This window comes from Anneissia japonica, unplaced genomic scaffold (assembly GCF_011630105.1).
Source record: "Anneissia japonica isolate Jap-2015-1 unplaced genomic scaffold, ASM1163010v1 scaffold1165_len1893470_cov193, whole genome shotgun sequence".
Taxonomy (NCBI): Eukaryota; Metazoa; Echinodermata; class Crinoidea; order Comatulida; family Comatulidae; genus Anneissia; species Anneissia japonica.
The window spans coordinates 682,484-703,456 of record NW_022709613.1 but is presented as its reverse complement, the minus strand read 5'-3'; the positions used below and the strand labels follow the sequence as shown (position 1 = coordinate 703,456).

The 20,973-nt window shown below is 34.5% G+C and overlaps 1 protein-coding gene across 1 annotated transcript in view; it reads left to right on the top strand.

The window, feature by feature from the left end:
• Positions 1 to 20,973, top strand: part of LOC117106833 (GTPase-activating Rap/Ran-GAP domain-like protein 3) — a 61,544-nt gene that overhangs the window by 2,988 nt on the left and 37,583 nt on the right. The window contains exons 2-4 of the mRNA XM_033248307.1: positions 13,404 to 13,473; positions 15,045 to 15,113; positions 16,782 to 16,869. Of these exons, the coding sequence (XP_033104198.1) occupies positions 13,404 to 13,473; positions 15,045 to 15,113; positions 16,782 to 16,869 (227 nt within the window). The remainder of the gene's footprint in view (positions 1 to 13,403; positions 13,474 to 15,044; positions 15,114 to 16,781; positions 16,870 to 20,973) is intronic.

Sequence of the window (20,973 nt, the reverse complement as noted above, 5' to 3'; positions counted from 1 at the left end):
TATATATATAATACACGGAAAGTGATTTGCTGGTGAAATGTCAGATCTAAATAATAAAGGTAAAGCATATTCAGGAAAAATACACAGGCCTGAATATTTATAGAACAATAATGTACGAGGATAGTCAGTAAACTAAGGAATAACGAGGAATAAAATGCATCTACTGTACTTTCATGTCATGAACGGCTGCCCTTAGGAAAGAGACTTTGAACTGTTTAATGCAAAGACATGGTTTCCTAAACTCATTTATTCAATATTCTATCAGCTGCTTCATTGCCCAATTCCAACTCGAGTGAAATGATCATTAATATGCTGTCCATAGTCTCCGATCATGATCTCACTCGATACATTCACAAATTTTGAAATATCCTTATTTTTCTGAATAATTTATAAAAATGTTCTATTTTCTCTGATGACAGTACATTAACGATCTATGTGTGAGATATAGCTAATTTATATTATTGCTTTTGTAAACTGCTGAAATGATACCAATAACATAATAATAAAAACGACGACGACGATGACAATGATGCTGATGCTGATTTTGTCGAAAAGTAAAAAAATTGGGATGCTTTATACCAAACTTTTAAAATGTACCGACATGAAAAAAGGGTTGACTTGTGCAGTACCTCAGTTGTAAGAGGGCTGCTGTCGCCTAAGCATCCAACCTTCTGAGAGGTACTTTTAGCTATGCTTTCAAAAGAAATCCTTCAGCCGCCGAGATGAAGAGATATTAAGCCCAGTAATGTAATGCATGAAAGCGCATCCGGCAGAGAAAATGCCATAGATGAATATTCACGATTTTTAGTTAGGCTTGATGGGGAGTCTTTATGTGGTTGAATGTTACTCAGTTGAATGTTTTGCAGTTTCTCTCACGATTTCTAGGTAAAAGCTTGGCTTCCATACAATCGCTACACTCTATCGCCGACAACTTTCGGTGATGCAGATTGGTCGATCGAATCAGGGAGACTTCCCGATTGCCTTGGGGTACTGCATATGCAGTACCACGATTGCAATGAAAACACTGTACCGACAGTGTAGCGATTGTAAGAAAAACCAGGCTTAATTATTGAGAATTTTCACATTTCCAAGTGTGTTCAACTTAGTTCATCATTTATTGAAATCATACTGATTATTTTGTCATGGAAGTCATTTATCAAAATACTAAAAATGATGGGGAGCAAACAACATGAATTGATGTCAGAGAGGGATGTATTCTGTCAAGTATGATAACGTATCCTAAATAAATTACAAGTAAAAGGCAATTTGAAATCGAAATTCACCCACGGGAAGGAGTGACCTTGGTATTAAGTTCTTATGTTAGTATCCTTCATGCTAGGCTGTGTGGAAAAAAAGCTATTAAGTTGTTGCTGTCGTGTGGACACAAGTTGAAGTTCGTAATGAAGTGTTTGTGTTTTAAAAGCAATCAGTCGATTAAAAGCATTAGTTGTTGTTTGTTTAGGTTCATGATACATGTGTATTTGATGCTCCAATTAATGACATTTTCCGGTACTATGTCCGCCTAATTGCCGTTGCGATACGGACGTTTATTCCTGCTACTTGTAAACTTCTTGGAAAGATTTGACTAAAACGCAAAGAAAGATTATGAATTCTTGAGAATGAGTAGGGGAACTTCATTTAAGACCAATTCTCAATACACAAAGATAAACAGTACTACCGTGCCACACGTCACACACCAACCAATTGAACAAATTTCAAATCAAATAACACTTTGAATTATTCAGTTATTACTTAAGTGAATAGCTTTATTAAAAGTTATTCACTTAAGTAATAACTTTATTGAAAGTTAATTAAGTAATAACTTTATTGAAAGTTATTACTTTAGTGAATAACTTTCAATAAAGTCAGACTTTCAAAATGAAAATCAGTTTTCAATAATTTATATACGTTTTATTATAAAATCCGTATATATTTCATGGCCTATTCTTTACATGCTTTCCACAACATAAATAAATCCCTCATTTACTATTCCAATAGTAAACATAAATTAATGTATTATTGTAGTTTCTATAGAGTTAATTGCTGTCAAGTTTTTGGAGGCTTAGAAAAGGTTTTGATTTTTTATACTCTTTAAGCAGGCCCGTAACTAGGATTTTTTTTTGGGTAGGGGGGGGGGTTCAAATTTGGAAAAAGTGGAGCCTTTTGAAGATGTTAATGACCAACCAATTGCGCTGACTACATAAATAAGAGTTCCATCTTGAAACTTGTATTAAAAGTGTACTCGTATTAAAGTTAACTCGTTTAGAACATATCCATCTTTATATATGAGACCAGTAACCCTGTGGATTATTCTTTGTAACATACATCAATGTCATAAAGAATAAATGCATCTAACAAATTAATGATTTAATAATTATATAAATAGGCTTTTATTATTTCCTCTAACTTTCACTACGCCTGCTTCTCTTTCTGACATTAGCAATTATCTTCAAAATAAACATCGTCCACAGGCAGATCGCATACACGTCTTGTCATATTATTTTCTATTTGTCGCAATAAATTATCTACGCTATGAATCTAGGTGCTTCCTTCTGGCACTGTTGTGAATACAGTAGCCCACTTTAACATATTGCTAATGACGTCATAATATGTAGGATAAGCCTAGAATAGCGCTTACAATTTGTTCTTAATTAACGATTTGTTATTTAAACTTGACAGTGTGGCTATTGTACAGTATTTTATGTATTACGGTATGCCCTGGGTTAAATAGTTTATTTCTATATAGTCAATCACGGTACATTACTACAGATGGACATTTCTCAATTTCGTTAGTCACATCTCCCAACATTGTTGTCACTTCAGATGATTATCAGGGGCTTGTTGCATCACTATGAATAGGCATCTCTAAACGACGTTGTCTCTTCAAATAATTATCAGGGCCTTCGAATGATTGGGTTTGCGTCTTTTTCCCGTTTCCTCTTTTCTTGATAATTTTAGCTACATAAGTCTAACAACTACAGAACCTCATTAGCATTAGTTTTGATTATTGGTTTATCTTAAATCAACAGTGTGTATTTGTATCGTGATGTGATGATTAACGAGAAGTGCTTATAAAATGTTCAAAAAATCCATTAACGACAAGTGATTAATTGAAGAAGTCGTTGTCCACACATAAATTGAACAAATATTGTTGTCCTGTTTTCATACACTAAAAAACAATTCAAGTAGGCCTTCTGTACAGTAATCCATGACAAGACCGTCTACCAGGTACTTACCATTGCTAAATTTCGTTTCCTAACGTAAAATTTAGGTTGATGGAACATCCATTATAATATTAAACGTTAAGTTGGAGGCTATAGCTTTTATTCACAATAGTTGATAAATATAAAAATTGAACATCAGAGTTGTTTTGTCAATTCACCGAACATGATAAAATCGATGTTTTGAGAAAAAATCATTTTGTCGTTATGCATAGTTATGCTCGTGCCGATCCATTAAGGAACGAATGAAAAACATCTTTAGATCATTCTTTAAACTGCCAGTTGCGATTTGATTTGTCAAGAAGTGATTAATACTACACTTATCATTATTTTTCTGGATGTCTACTGGTTAGTTACTGGTTATAAATTACAGGCCTGGGCCTATTTTTGCGTATAGGCATAATTGATATATTAATCCTGTATCCCGCTAAACACTGCGCTTGTTGATTGGTCGCCAGTTAAATTCTATAATGCTACAATTGTTAGTTACTTATCTGTCAATACTGTATCCGGGTGTTGTTTGGCGATTGAGTAACCACTAGTTGTGATGTGTTACCTAACTTACCGTTTCATCGTCAAGTTTAACATTAACAGCTTTAATTTTTTTTTTTAAACTGAGAGGCCACCATTTTGGTTTATTAAACCAACTGCAAGGGAAAAATAAACTTGACCGTTAATCAAAGCGAGAATATTTAGACTTTCGTTAGAACTATTAAAATGTGCCATAGGCCTATTCGTTTTCATTTCGCATTGGTAAGAAATTAACAACGAATTTTGATGACAGTCTGTGCGATTATAGGCCTAAAGCATACTGGTATATGAATTGGACCACATCTATTGATGTAAGACGAATTAAATTACAGATAATTTCGATCCAAATACAGAAACATAACTGAGAATAGTCGATTAGGGCTATGAAAACATTTACGTAGAAAATAGTTTAAGGCCGATATGCCTACATAATTATGTGCGTTGGATCGACTATTCAGGTTCTGGTATACAATATTTTCATTACAGGTAAGTACAAATCTATAAACCTACATATTAAGTTTTCACCTTTTTTTTTCAACTAAACAAATTACGATGAGAAAATGTTTCCTTTATAATTGAACAGACGGATAACTTATGCTAATCCTGTATTCGTTTACATTGACCATTAAATTTGTGATTTATGTAACAAAGAATCTGTAAATCAGTGAACACCTATCATTTGAACTTCGACAAATTACTTGATTAGATTTTCAGTTTTCAATTAAACAAATAATATGATGAGAAAATGTTTTCTATATAAATGAACAGACGCATACCGTTTGCTGATCCTGCATTCGTTGACATTGACCATTAAAATTGGCTATTTTTGTAACAAAGAATCTGTAAATCAGTTAAAACATATCATATGAACTTGATAAATTACTCGATCCTCTTACAAGAGCAATTCAATTAAATGTTATACTTTATTTATGTTTTTTGATTATTTGTAACACTACGGGATATCTTCGAAGTTCGATGTGAATTTTGTTTAATTCCTTCTTCTATGCGCACTTCACATGGTTATACCACTCGAGCGTGAAAAACTAAATGCCTATCGAAGCATGACATCATTACAACACTTTAAATTAACCGTTAACAATAATACACAAACGTTTGAATCTATCGATGTGAATTTTGGTTCGATCGTGACATCTTCATTGTGGAGATCATTATCAATTACATGCTAATTGGTATTGAACAAGCTTAGATTTAATAACAGTGCTCGTTATTACGTTTTCATTCGTAAATTTGGTATAGGATGTTAAATAACTGCAGAAACAGTTTTCGAGAAGTAAACCAAATAATCCACTAGTTTATTGTAGACATTAGTTTAAATTAAGGGCAGCTTCGAAATTCTCTTAATGTTCAATTTACTTGGCAATCTCATGCGCTGAGGTCACTATTTTGTTTAAGTACCGTGTGTACCTTAATAATCTATGGTTTGACAGAAGCATCATCCATTCTGCTATTGAACGTGCTGCAATGCAAAACTCTTTTACATAATATTTCTTACTGTTTAACCGCTTGATATGCTTCAATCTCAAAGAATGCCACTTTAAGCAGGCGACTCTGAAATATGTTCATTCGACAACACGTCTAAGTTGATGGTTGTCTGTCTCTAAGCTGTCGGATTTGTAGCATCCAGCTTCTATTAAAACCAATTCGAATAAAGAACATTAGTATTCCAATGCGAAGACCAGATTTCCTAATTTAATGGCAAAACATCCCGCAAATATCAAAGTTCAATGGCAAATGGTGGTCTTACCATTTAATCACGTGATATATTTTTGGTAAAAAATAATTGTTGTGACGTAAAGATCACTACAAATAGCGTTAGGAGAATCTTCAATTGTAATTAGTTAGTTAATAAATCAGTTAATTAATCAACTTTAACTTGCGCATACGTTGAGATAAGTGATCAGGAATATTGTGGTCGTCTTCCATATATGCCTGTAAGTATAGTAACTATTGTAGTTGTGACGGTCTTTTCACAGCGTACTAGAGTAGGCCTAAATTATTTTGATATCTTTGATTTATTTAGCGTTCACACCGACATTAATGTCATACGACTTTCCATTACTTTACTTCCATTAAAACTCTGTTGTCAACTTCATTTTGGTCTGATTTTTTTTTCTGGTATCATCCAGAATTTTATTGTTACTAGATTGATCACCTTATATTTTAACCAGCAATTATGGCTGATTCTATGTCAATAAAATATTAATTACCTAATATTGATTCAGATTTCGATTATCTATCTTGTTAGGCCTATAAATAAAATAGGGAACTTCATACTGTATGCATTTTATAGTGGCAGTTTTTCGCATCAAATTAAATCAATTTTTTCATTCACTTTACATGGGGAGCATGGAAGCACTAGGAACGAAGAAAGCAACAGAGTTTGTTCTTGTATGGACAAACTCTTTCTACATTCTGGACATACAGAATTTAGTAGATGAACCCTAGCAAGTTCTTTACCATTAAAATTATTGAACATGGGCCGGACATTATGCTCTAAAACATTAAATTGGTTTTTCAAGAATGTTAAGAGAGACGTTACAAATTTTATTATTAACAATTACACTAGTCACTGCATTCGTAGGCGATAAAACAAATAGCCATCTGAAAAGACCAATTTATTTAAAAATGTAACAAGCAAAGGTCCCAAGTCCAACAGAGAGCCCTCGATAGACTGTTGAAGGAAATATATTGCAGTCTACCAGTCAGATAGCCTTTTAACCACTCCAAGTCTTTGTCAGTGACACCGTAATGGGATAAATTGCTTCTAGTAAGTTCTGATCCAATGTGTGAACAATAATAACTAAAGTTCTCATAAATTTTTGTTTGTATCTCGAGTTTTCTATTTATGTTTAATTAATTCATTTTCATAGCCTTTGGTTAAGTGTCGAGAACAATTATTCAGAATCACTTTCGATGTGTCCCATGTGTCTTTGAGAACAATTTGGAACTTCTTTAAAGAAGTAATTATATTTTAGCTGCACGAAAAGTGATCGTACGTTTATTTTTTTATTCAACATACGCACATTTTGGTAATCCAGACAGTATGATCTTTTCTCTATTCTGGTAGAGCTTACACTTTTAATGAATACTTTATATCATCTTTACCTGATAAGTCCAAAAATATCGTTGTGTTGCCTATACCCGATACCGACCCAACATCCGGAAACTCGGCGAGAATAATGTTGAACATCAATACTGAACCAAAGACCGCCCAACTATCTTTTGTTTGCTTTACCAGCTGAGCTATAGTGCCAATGGCATATTCCTTTGGCTTTTCACTTAAAGTCCCAGAGTGTTACGCAGTATACAACTGATACACGTAAAGCTGATAACAACAATATTAATGGGGTCAACGTTTTTCTTTGGTTTTTTTTACATTAACATCTTTCCCTAATGGGAAGGCATCTTAATTCCATATTATACTATCTATATTTATTATTATTACTATTATTATCTGCTTTATATAAAATAGTTTGTTGAACAATATTATTTTATTAGTAATGAGTTGACGAATAGGTCTATATGAGTGTTCATAATGTATCCATTTTTCCGATATACATTACAAGTATTAAGCTAATGTGAACCAAATTTTCCTGGCGACATGTTGCGTATCTCGCAAATAATGGAAATCCAATCTGCCTGTGTTTTTTTCATTCTTTTTCAAACAGGTTTTGCTAACCAGTTGAGTATTAGCAAATATGCTTAATTGAATCGACCGAGTTTTCAACATCTTGTGTTTTTTTTAACGTATCAAAAACAACTCGCTGGCCTGGTTTCAATACACAGCTGAAGAGCTAAGCTTCATTGCAATGATGCTATTCTCGACTGAGCTGTATTTAAAAGGAATCTGTGATCAGATTATATAATATTTACAAATACCCATTGATTTACACATTACTCATTGATTAACCTCACTTGGTTCATCTAGATGTATAATTATATTTGATATCCACCTCATTAATGTCTTACAAAACACCAATCCGTCATCGGATCCCAGGTCATCATTTTCATTTATCAACCAAGTCGTTGCCTTGGCTCTTTTTTAATAAGTATGCCTACGCACTCACAGAATCAAAAACCAACTTTTCAATTGTTCAATATGCAACGATTACTTTACCTCTTCGCTCACCTGTTAACGAACTCTCTCAAGAAACACGTCAGACTTCTACCTTAGTAGTATCTGGAAGTCTCGAATTTTGGACTAGGTGATTAGGTGATTTTTAAGTACTTGAGCGTGATTTTTTTTAGGGTGGGGGCACACTTGGAGCACGAGCAGGCGTACAGCACCCCACCCGCGTATAGAGACGCCGCTGTTCTACTTTAACCAGTTCAAGTTGGCCTTGCCAAGTATTATTATTTATTATCTTAACCATCTTGTACTGGCCTATCTGCAACGGAAAAATTTAAAAAGGAAGAACTACATAAATGGCATTTTAATCATTCTTGATTGTGTATGTTGAAAATTTTACAAACTAGATTCAAACCCCAATCATTATGTCACATAGTGAATAATGGTTATTTATAAAGGTCAATTGTGTTTTGAAAATATGAGTACCGGTTTCAATATGCAAATTTCATTGATTGTGATCTTTATTAATTAAAGTTATTCAGTTAACTGGAACAATAACTCTTGAACTTAAGTATGCTAAATGATTTGGTTTCAATTAGACGAATTGATATTTTCTTTGACAAATGGATATAAGTAGTATTATGCTCATACTACTTTTTCTTGATTAGATAGGCCTGTTATATTAGTACCTTACTGGCACCAAATGCAAATAATAAAAACAAACAAAAACAAAGCAGTAAAAGCGGAGATCAAGGACCGACCAATCAGAACAGGGCCAGGAGTACGCGCGCGTCTAACAAGCACAGTGTTGTCCACAAAAACGCATGTATGTTAAAACACTGTCGTTATGTGGGACCTCACCAACAATATCCAAGGAGTGGGGCTTAGTGGAAAGGTCATTCTCGGCATAAAGGTCAACAGATTTAATTAGCTACGGCAAGCATAAACAAGTACCATGATGCGTTTTCTATATCAAATAGACATACGGTACCGTATTAAATGCATCTTGCACAGAAAAGAAAAAAATTAAAATCATCAATCTGAAAATAATATACACGTATCAAAACGCTACATATATCATCTTTATCATTAGAATATACTTTAATATACAGTTGACTTAAATGCTAGACCCATACAAAATGCTTTGCATATCTTGATGCACTTCATGTAAACTTTATTGGCAAATGTTTCACATCTGCAGATACAGATAAATGGAGATCTATAATAAATCGAATGAAAGCTACGTTCTGACAGGCTGAAGTTATTTATAGCAAAATATGTTCGTGTTTTATCGTACATCTTATTGACTCTGAGGTTTCTGATGGGATTTGGTTAAATGTAATATCCGATGACCTACCGTCCGTCCGTAACCGAATACATTATTAGAAGAACGTAAACGGGAGTTATCTGTATTACTATATTGGAGTCCCGGGGCCTAAGTTCTTGGCGGGCCCGAATACACTGTAAATTTAAGCTCAAGGGGGAATTTATGGGTGCCAAAATATATTTTCACCGGTATTAGGCCTAGTTTGAAGCCGAATTGCATGAATTCTGTACCAGCATTAAGCTGAACTGCTGTCTCATTATCTAGTAAGGGGTAGCGTCTTAGAAGTGCCAATGTATCGACTTCATGCATAAATTATATACAAACCTTCTCATATTGCGTGTTTTTCCCTTTCTATTAAATTGAAATGCTAGTATTTCTGAATACTACAACAAAAGCCTTTGACGCATCAGCTTCATTTGTACAATTAAAGGGCCGTTTCTGATTTGAATAGTGCCGTTTCTTACTTTTAATCATGCCAAACTTACTCAGAAAGAAAAAAAATTATGTGTGTTGGGTTAGATTGAAATTTTCCCTTTATATTACATATTCCATAATCACTAGTTTTTCAGAACAATTACATTTCAATGGCTTTAAAGAGTAGACCCGCAGATGCGATTCTTTCAAGTTATTATAAGATTACAATTTAGCCGATGGCAAAGAGGGAAGCTCATACAGTCATAGATCATCTAAGCTATTGTAAAGCAGCAATGGTCAATTCTGCGTCATTCCGCTTATGCGATGAAATATAATACATTGCATATTATATTATTAGCATTATCAGTATCCATCCATTGTCGTGTATGCTTTTATCCAAAGCCCAATATTTTCTTCAAATTTAAGAATTATGTGCACTTAGAGCAATAAACCCAACGTCCACGTGCGAATAACTTTCGCGAACGGACCTTAAGCCACATAAACGGGAATAAATACTAACAAAATGGCAATCTGCGTATACGAAAACCGGCTTATTATGCCAGATGTGTTGTTATTCACACCGTTACATTATATGCAAGATCAAGAAACCAATTCTGAAAACGACAAAAATCATTCAAAGATCCTTTTTATTCCATAGGCCTAATTCATTTGAACGTGTGTGACCGCAAGTTAACTTGCACATTACGCGTATGCGACCCAGTAAAATGCTAGCAGTAACGTGGCCAAGACATATACTATAACGAGTATTTAACTAACACAATTCGTATACAGTACTAATACTCCCTTGTGATTATATGTCTATTGCTGGTTACACTGCGGGAAAAATTGTTACAAACAGCACTGACTTTAGATTATAGTAAAGCTCCGTTAAATTGCTTAGGCCTATGAGTATCAGGTCGAAGTGATATTGGTCAATGTTTCATAGATCCTTGTCATTAGTTAAGTGTGTGCTTTTCAATTCTATCCAACTGCAACCAAGTTTCTTTTATTTTCTGCTTCTTTAGCCTAAATAGTGTTAATGTTGGCATATACTGTCAATTTTGAACAATTAATAGGCCTAGTTGTATTTATTATCGACTTTAAGATGTGAATCATGTTACTCATTCTGGAGTCTCATCACGCGCGCGCGTGTGTCACGGAAGTTTGTAACGCAAATTGAAAAGATGTGATAAAACGTCATTTGATTACAATCATTGTTGTTACTAATAAATGACGTTGAGTAGTGTACCGGACTGATCACAAACCTATATCAATAGATATTATTCCTAGTCCTAGCGATCAATCACCGTTGTGTATTTTAAGATTAATATGGCAATATCGATACACCTCACGTCAACCTACCTCTAATACCCTCAAATGTCAACAACAGAAATTGTCTCGCGCCAAAGATGTACAGCTAACTAATCCTTTGATTTGGCTGGGGCTAGTTGAGTACAAAGTATGAATCGTACATATATTTACATATTATGTATGTGTGTATGTATGTATGTATATTCGTCTTTTTAATCATCATTGACTGGTAATACCACCCATTTATATTTATATGGATTACGACACGTCTACTGTGCGACCATCTAAAATCCTTTTGGCGATCAGTAAGCAAAGTAGGTGAATAAGCAAAAGCAATTGAGTAGGCCTACTACGGCAATTGTATTTGAGACACCTTGTCGTGGAAAGGGGAAAATATAATCTCAGCAACAATTATAAGAAGAGCGATTGCTAGTCTATTAGTCTGAGACGTAATTAATTTCATATATTGCAAATGCGATACAACTGTTAGCATCTGATTCTGTGTTGTTAGTTTGTGGATGCTTGCTTGTTTGATGTCCGGTTTCTACTGGATGTGGTAATGTGAATCGGGAATTAGAACCTACTACGACGCAGGAGTGTGGTTGAGCAGTCAGTATATACAAAATTAGTATCGAAATGAGTAGGCCAAGTAGCAACAGAAGCAGTAGTAGTAGCATATGGTGTCTTCGCTTCGTTTCTTTCAATGTTCAAATACTAACATAAGAAAAATATTATTAGCTGAACTTGACTTAACTACATTAAAGCGGTTTTAGTTAGACATTGAAATCATCTAATCACGGGCCACACATTTGTCTAATTTTAAAAGGTTTAGGCTAGATGATTATGTCCAGATTGTTTATGTCAAATGAACACAAATATTTTCATGTTTCAGTTGAGAACTAAAAAATGTTGAGGTATAGAAGGCGAGTGGTCACCTCGGCTGTTGACACAATTAGATTGAGTCAAATCCAGATTTGTTGGAGAGAACGCGTTGAACAGTGTACGCTTGAGATGCGTCAATCCTAACACATAGATCTTCCGAATGCACAACGACAATAAATTTTTGTAAATAGTTCTGGTATAAAAGTCATCTGCTCAAGACTGAGTTCTAGTTTTTCAGAAAAGATGGTTTCACCAATTTACTTTGTGCGAGTAGGCTTACACAGAACTGTCACGGGAACATCCTGGGTCATGCCGTCGCACAATTGAAACCACCCTAATAAAACGTAAAACTGAAAAAAAAAAAAAAAAAAAAAAAAAAAAAAAAACAATTACCCTTAAAACCTAGAGGTTCTGTTAACATTTTAATCATAGTAATAAAACTACTAAAAACAGTCATTAGTACTGAAATATTATGTATATCAGTATTATAGTTTGTAATGATGGCTCTTCCAATATCAATCAAGTAATGTTGCAGTGGCCTTCTAGAATTCCGCCTTATCTTTCAAAAGGGAATGTTGAATATAGATCATCATGAAAAATGTTTTAACTCCGTGGAACCATTTTCAAAAGCGCTCCGAAATGATTGATATTACTAGAAGAGGGAGCTCTTTTTTAAGATTAGAAATACATTTGTCTATAAACGAGCTCAAAACAGATAATGGTCGGTACTTTCGCTTATACGTATATTACATAGCCTAGCTTAAATAAACATGAGTGGGTGGTAACTTTCTAAGTTCGAAGTGTTTATTTTGCTTTAAATTTGAGGTTGATGTTTTTGCAGTTGATAATGTCGAAGAGCTAGTATTCAACTTTAGACTCATCGTAAATTTCTTTCATTATCAGTTAATATCGATGTTGGTTTTACCTTTCAAAGTACATTCTAGTCTTACCATAAGAATTGGCAAACGAGTTGAGATACTATAGATTTTCTGGTTCAAATGGTCGAGTAGGCCTATAGGTTGTGGATGTAAGTAGTATTTCAGTTCGGTAATTATTTACATCAAAAGTAGCCCTTGTCAACCTGTTAACCTGAATTTTTCGAGCATGTTACAGTAGCAGCCGATTCTACCTAAGTGATCAGTTTCGATGACAAATAAAATGCTGATACAATTCTATACTGGTGACAGCACCAGTGTGCACTTTCAAGTACACTTTGAATCATTCGGATGAATAGAAGGTTAACCTAATGCTCTCTTTAATTACAACCATTGTCGAACGATGAGAACATGCATAAGCGCCTCTCTTACGACTGCTACCGTAATCACGGACCACGCCTTTATGCAAAGCAGCAATTCGACACAATGATGATGGAAGCTAGGGGTTATTCCACCTTTACTACTCTACCTTAACACGCAATAAACGTAGGATAACTGAATTCCAGTGAACATTAACCTGATTATAACGATGTTTCAATCATCTTATCAATTTAAATACTTCGTAAATGACAATTTTCTTTATTAGCAGATAATTCAATGTGATTAATGTATAAGTACAGGTATATGTTATAATAAACACCAATACAATAGATGTGATACGTCAAATTACTTTTTTAATGTATTTTTTCCAGCTCGTCAGCCGTGGACTTGCCTGCGAGACGAGGTGTGTTTAGTCGAAGACACTATGGTTCCGTGGAATTGGTAAGTTCTTATCAGTACTCTTTACATACTTCGATTAGGCCTAATTGATAAGTAAAAATTCTATGGCCATATGTTGATTTCTTTTAATCACGTAGCGTATGCGATTACAGTATTCATTTAATTTTTAATTGGTTAAATATCGTTGGGCCACAGTATGTTTTTTTAAAATAATAATATCGACCTCCATATAATTTGTATATTTGGCCTATCCAAATACAGAGTATTATCCCTCTACAGTATTATTCCTGTCTCTTATACACATCTAGATGTGTATAAGAGACAGTATATATACAGCAAAATACTTTTAAAAATCTAATCTTCTGCATGTCCAGTATGAGACGCTCGTCGGAATCCTAGGGAGATACCTTTTTTCGCTACCTAGTAAAAACGTGTGCCGTGTATTCTACAAACCGAATAACATGTCAACCGACACGAACATTACAGAGTACGGTATCATTTACGCCTCCTAAATCATTGAATATAGACTTGCGCTATTACGCTACATTTGATTCCACACCATTACATTCAACCAAAAGAATTACACAATGTCATTTTCTGTCGCGTTGTTTATTCCCTTTGGACTCCGCTACATCGTCTACACGTTCAAAATTGTGTCATGAAAGGCTCTTGACAGACATACAAACCATTTAAAGAGAATAATGATGATGTGTGCTTTCTTGTTTTACATCTCAAAATATAAATAGTGCCATTTTAGATAACGCTTTGTCAAAAAAGTGTATAAACAAAATGTTTTTAACTACCTCCACAAGGGAGGATTTGGGGGTGGGGGCGGGCCGGCCCGACCCCTCTTTTGGAAAATAAAATAAGGTAAAAAGAAGAAAGAAAGAAAAAGGAATAATTGATAGCCCAAAACGCCTCGGAGGTTATTTTCGGGTGTCTAGAAAACAAAATTTTCGCGGGGGAATGCTCCTGGACCCCTAGGGTAGTGTTGTCTCGATCGCCCCCCCCCCCACCTTCCCCCTTTTTTTCTGGACACCTGGATCCGCCCCTGATCCAGTTTACATGGAAGTAACTCATGATCTTCAAATCATTATCTCTGGTATCACACAGATCCACATACACTAACACAAATTATAATGATGATGAAGATGTTGACGATGATGATGATGATGATAATGATGATGATGACAATGATGGTGATGACGATAATGATGACGATAATGATGACGATGATGATGTTTTGTTGGAATCAAATTGTAAAAAACTTTAGACATCCATTAACTTGTGTTTAATTTAATACCATGCCATCTTTAAAACAAAAATAGGGACATGCACTTTTTTAAACTTAAGCCAATATTTCTTTTTCACCTACGATGTCACGACGTTTCCAAACAAAATCTCAATTTACAGAGTATGATTTTATTAATGAAATAAACTATATCTATTGTTGCACAAGGACGGCAAAATATGCTACTAATTTTACAATTTCTATTTTTTTAATTCGCAATCTTTTAGGGAGGGCAAGTCGGCTGCCCATCCCTCTCCTTTCAACCTGCATGGACCTAATTCTCATTATTTATCGAGGAATTCATAATGTTGCTTTTTTACAGTTAGTCTCTTGTGATTCAGAAGGGTGTTACTCAGGCAGATTTCGAGTGGAAGATGGGAGTAGAGATGAGGTAGGTGTTATCTTCAGTATTCATGATAATGTTATCCCTCTACAGTATTATTCCATGCTGTACGAATCGCCAAATGTCGCCTTTCGCTACATTTTAACAACTTTTACATCTAATCATATTTAATTATGTACAAACAACATAATCGAAGACGTTATTTTGATGGTCGAATTTATCTTTAACGAATCGAATTAATTACATAACATCATTCTAATTAGCCTTCCATATTACATTATGTTTTACCATTATATTCATTCCATTAACAGTGATTATATCAGTCACTTAGCCATGCATACATTATCTGACTTACCATTTCAATGGGTAAATGTCGATCCTAAAATAAGTCCGTAAATGGACTGTTAATTTCCACTCGAATTTCTTTAATGGCTTTCAGATTTCTTATTGGCAATGACAGTAAAACAGGGGATTTCATTATATGCAAAGAGTCGGTGTTGTCGAGGATTTTGAACCTTAAATAATACGATATGTATTAACATAAAATTGATAACAGCATTATCTATCTATACATTGTACAAATCTGAGTTCATCCTTAAAGTGAGCAGAGCATATCTACCTTTTTGGTGTGCCGAACTATAACACTGCAGGCTCAATCAATTAACACATTTAAAGCACTTTCTAATTCTCACCTGTGAAATGCATAGATGTTTTCATGCATTAGTCACAATATGTAGTATAATAAATTATTACTACTTTTATGGTTATTATTATTATCATTATATTGTTTGAAAGTTTGCATTATTATCATTATTATCGTTATCATTAATATCATCATTATTTTTTATGTTTTTTATTATATTTTAATTATTATTAATATTATGTTTAGGCCTACACAAACTGAATACATATATATTATGTCATAGAAACTAACAATCCTAAAAAGTGTGTATAAAATCATTTGCATGATTCCAAAACAGATTATTAAGGACTAACTTTCTGTAGTTTACAAACAATTCAAAACATTATATTAGAGTCATCAATTTATTTGAGTATTAATTAATAATTCAGTTAGCACGCTACTATGCTATGGAATAAATTCTCTTTCCACTATTTCACTCGTCCATCAAGAATACTTGTGCATTCGTCCATTTTACTATTTAATCTATCAATTTACAAATGGACAAGAGAGACGGAGAGATACTTTTAAATAGATACCGTAAAATTTGAAATGCTGCTGACGAAGGTGTGTCATATTTATCTTTTTTCCACGCGAGTGCGTCAAAAACTAGGACTGTTCCTGCACATTAAACATAAAAAATTTTAAATAGTGAATTTCATCATCGTTCTGGTGGGTTTTATGCAAGGTGAAGGGTTTTGATTATTAGTTATGGGGTTGGCTCGAAAAGGGTATTTGGTCGAACCATAGAATCTTTCCTTAATTACGGGCCTACTTGTAGTGATACCAATCTTAAACTGTGTTCATATTTTATCCAGCCACTTTTTAAGCTTGGTTTCCATTATGTCGGGGATTACTAGGCCTATGCAGTACAACGATTGCACACGAAACACTGTAGCGAAAGTGCAGCGATTATATGGAAACCAAGCTTTATATATCCATGTTAATTACAATTTTCGTATATTTCTACTGGTACTTTATTCAATAACTCTGTTTTTGGTTTGCCTTCTTCCAACCTGCTCTACTGTGTATACCAGCTGTCCGCTGCATCTACTGGCACAGACGTTCATCTAGAAAACCCCGAGAACCAAACTCGATGGTACTTCAAATATTTCCTTGGAAAGGGTGAGTAAACTAATATTAAGCTAGTACAACTAGTATTCCTCCGTGAACCAACGACCAATAATTATAAGTCTATGTCATATTTTTCATTATTTGTTCCATATGTTCGTTATTTTTTTATTGGATTCGCTTGGTTGACAAGATTCAGGAATCGACCCGAACTACTGAAGTTTGTAATAATGTGCATCAATGGTGCGTCCGTAGATTATTGATTATGTTTTGCTGTTATTTGAAACACGAGCTATGCGTACATTAAAGCGCTCTAGTCGCGATCATATAAACGCTAAACGCTTAATTTATTGAGAGCTGTTCTAGAATAGTACGTGTGAGATCTTTGTCATTCATACAATGGCAAATTGTCAACTAATCAGTATCAACGCAATCGCCATATGACATTGATTGAACTTCCAAACGTTGAACAACCCAGTAGAAGCTTGTATCTTTCAAAATGACACCATAAAAATGAAATTTTAAAGGTTAGACCTAAACATTAGTATAATTTTGGTGTCTTTTTAAGAGGCTGTTAATATGGTAGTTCTTAATGTTTACATTATATTCCGGTGAGCTGAGTGGCCTGCTGAGATGTATTGTTTCTGCTTATGATGAAGACCCCGGTTCAAACCTGGCCAGCGTCGGGTTTTGAATTGGAGTCTGATCGCTTGCCTCCGCGAATAACCCTCACATTGGGAGTTAGGTGGGTTAAGGACAATGTCTGTATCCGAACTGTATGTGTCTGTTAAATGTTTGTATAAGTCGTATGGCACTGCACTGTGGCTGCCGCGGGTACTTAGGGGCCCAGCCCAAGTTTTGCCGATTTTCGATTAGAATGAGGACAAATAAAAAATTTCCTAATTCTGTTAAAATGTAAATATCCTGAGGAGTTGATGCGTTTGTTGCAGCCCTATCATTTCCAAGACGATACTGACTGTGATGCATCTGAACTTCTACGTCACACTCATGTGGTTGCGACAAGAAAAATCATAGTTAAATATATAATTATAAATCAAGATACCATTTAGTATTAACAATGGGCAGTCATTAAGTTACGTTAGGCTAGTACTTAGTACAGTACTCGATATTTTTAGTCACTCTTTTTACAGTTATCGGTGTCCAATGACAATTCATTTAGTTTGTTGTACGTTGAAGTTGATTTGTATTGTAGTTACGTCATTTACAATATATAAGCATATGTTCAGTCAAATTTGTGTTATCTGAACAATGCCCATCAATTTAATTACTGTCATGATGGTCGTCAAATCTGTAATTATCGGTCATTGGCTTTCCCATTACGGCCTGTACGCATTTTAAGTTACATATCTGTGTGTTACAGAAAGAACAGAAAGAGTGCAGAACTGGGTTGAATTGTCAGAAACAAATGACCAGAAAAAAAAGAGAATTCAAAAATGATAATAAAGATTTAGGAATTGTCAAATAGGAAAGATTGAAATACAGTCATAGTAGGACCTCAGAACAACTGGTGATAACCAGTTCCGGAGCTTGAACTGACAACTGAAATAGTAATATCGTCGTGCCGTAGCTGTCTCTTGACGCAATCGGGAGCCTCTCCGATTCGTCACCGACAATTCGGCAATGTTCAACCAGGATCAACACTCCCGAGTGTCAGCTTCATCAGCTTTGCCTCGACTATTATTACCACTCTTGGTGTTCTCGCGATATGATGCCGAATTTTAATTAAAAGTCATTGAATATCAGATAGTACAAAAGAGCATAAAGAGATAAAATGATATGTGTAAATCTTGGTTTCCATACAATCGTTACACGCTGTCGCCGACCTTTCGGTAATGCTGATTGGTTGGTTGAATCGGGAACCTATTGCGTAGGGGACTGCTACGCAGTACAACGATCGCACTGAAAACAACGTAGCAGCAGTGTAGCGATTGTATGGAAACCAAGCTTTAAGACAAAACTGATGCAAATAGGCTACACTTGTTTTTATAAGAACACATTTTATAAGAATACTGAAACTGAAGTGCTTAAAAATTAAGAACAAAATAACAACAAATTGAGGCTGAGGTAAAATGTCAAGGAGATTTTTATTTTTAAAATCTAGAAAAACCCAAAAAGTATGTCTGTACCTTATGTGCAGTAGGTGTGATTATGTAATACACTCTATAATACAGTACAGTAGGTCTACCTACCTGCCATTTGGGGCCATTTTTAAAGGGGCTTTTTTATGGGGCCATTTTTTCCATGGTCACTTTTACCTACATTCCAGTACAGTGTATACAGTACTGGTATAAAAATAATTTTGTATATTTGAAAAGCGTGTAACATAAGAACAAAATAAGAACATTTTGAGCCTAAAAAACGGCCAAAAAATAAGCACATTGAGTCTGGGCAACATTTTACTGATGCTTATAAAATAAAATATAGTTGATAAAGCAAGCAATGAATTATTCTGTGAATAAACCGTAATTTGTGTAGAAATAGGTGCACGGACAACACTGTCAAGGTACTGTAGGCAAGTCTAGCCTAGGCATAGCTTAAGTAATCTTGGACTGTCATAAATATCATAAATAGAATATTTACTAGACTTTAGTTCTAGATAGGATATGAAACCATATATAAACTTAATAACAGTAATTTAAATACTGATAATAACTGCAACATTTTGTACACTGTATGCGACTAACAAAGAGCACCTAACAAAAATCCAGACTTTTCAAACTTATAAGTAAAATAATAAAGGCAGAAAGAAATTATTAGATAAAAATAGACGTCCCAAAGGCACTCATATCGAGGGTGATGGAAGAAAGTGTGCAGTAATTACCTTCTTGAATAATGTATGCAGTTTTACGAACAAACGTGTAGAATTTAATTACATTTGTATAGTAATATAATTATGTTTTTAGTTATATTTCTCATTGGAGTTCAATCAAATGAAGCAAAACTGAGTTTATATGATGGTGATTATTGAATAATGCGATCCATTGGTTGTTTTCTTATCATAAATATACCGCTGAAGGTTGCATTGTTGAACTTGTGTCAAAGCATTATTTTAACAACTGAGTTCTCGTAGTCTTGAAAGCTCAGATGAGGGCAGTATATTAGAGGCAGTAGGGTATACTGGCACTAACGGCCGCCTATACAAAACAGATCTACTGTACCTACTTCTAGAGCTCCACATCGGAACTAAAAAGGTAAGATATGTTTTTGGTCTACGTGTAAGTGGACACAGTGCACCATGAACTCACCATTGGTTTGTTAGTCCATTGGGTATGTGAATAGTAAGTGTGACGTATACGCAACATCAACGTCACGCAAAACATGAACAAACGTGCTGCGTGCACGTCGAGTACATTTAACACCTATACCGTATTTCTGCTTGCATATTTTAATAAAAAATAAAAATACACAACAATACATGAATAATTAGTGCATACAAACGTGTCAAACGCATTTGAATTAACATCTTAAAGTAATGACAAGGGAGGGGACAGAACCCGAAGAGATTACAAAGGAAAAAGGAGGAAAGAAAGAAGAGACAAAACATTACAGAGAAGAAGGTAAGAAAAATTAAATATATACGGTAAAGTAATAAATGATCTCGAAGAATTGTACTATAGTTGTCGACTTTGAAATGAAGGTCTAGTTTCCAATTACTGTACCCTGAATGTTTCAATCAGAAATTGTATTTGATTTATAGTTAGAAAACCCCTTGCATATTTTTCTCTTCGGTTGGGCTACGCTTTCAAGATTAAGCAACCTCAAAATGTGTCATAGTCAGTAAGCTCGCCTTAAGTACTTCCATTTCTTTTAGAATTCTTATAGTGACATTTAGTTAAGCAGTTAGAGCGAGTGGTTTAAGTCCGCTTAGAGAGGTGCGTATTAAATCGTGAGTTTTCAGTATATCAACGACGAATATAAATCTTGCAATTAAGTTTGAGCGCGTAAGAACGCGCTATCGTGTTGGATGGATAATAAAACACACATAATGTACACGGTATACAGTGTAAATGAGATACTGTAACGTGTGTGAGTAGGTTGGTGTAAAATGTGTGATTTTTCTGATGTAATTTGTTACAGTGTTTATTCGTACGGTCTGATAGTTATACTTTTTCATATTTACACAAATTCATATGTAAT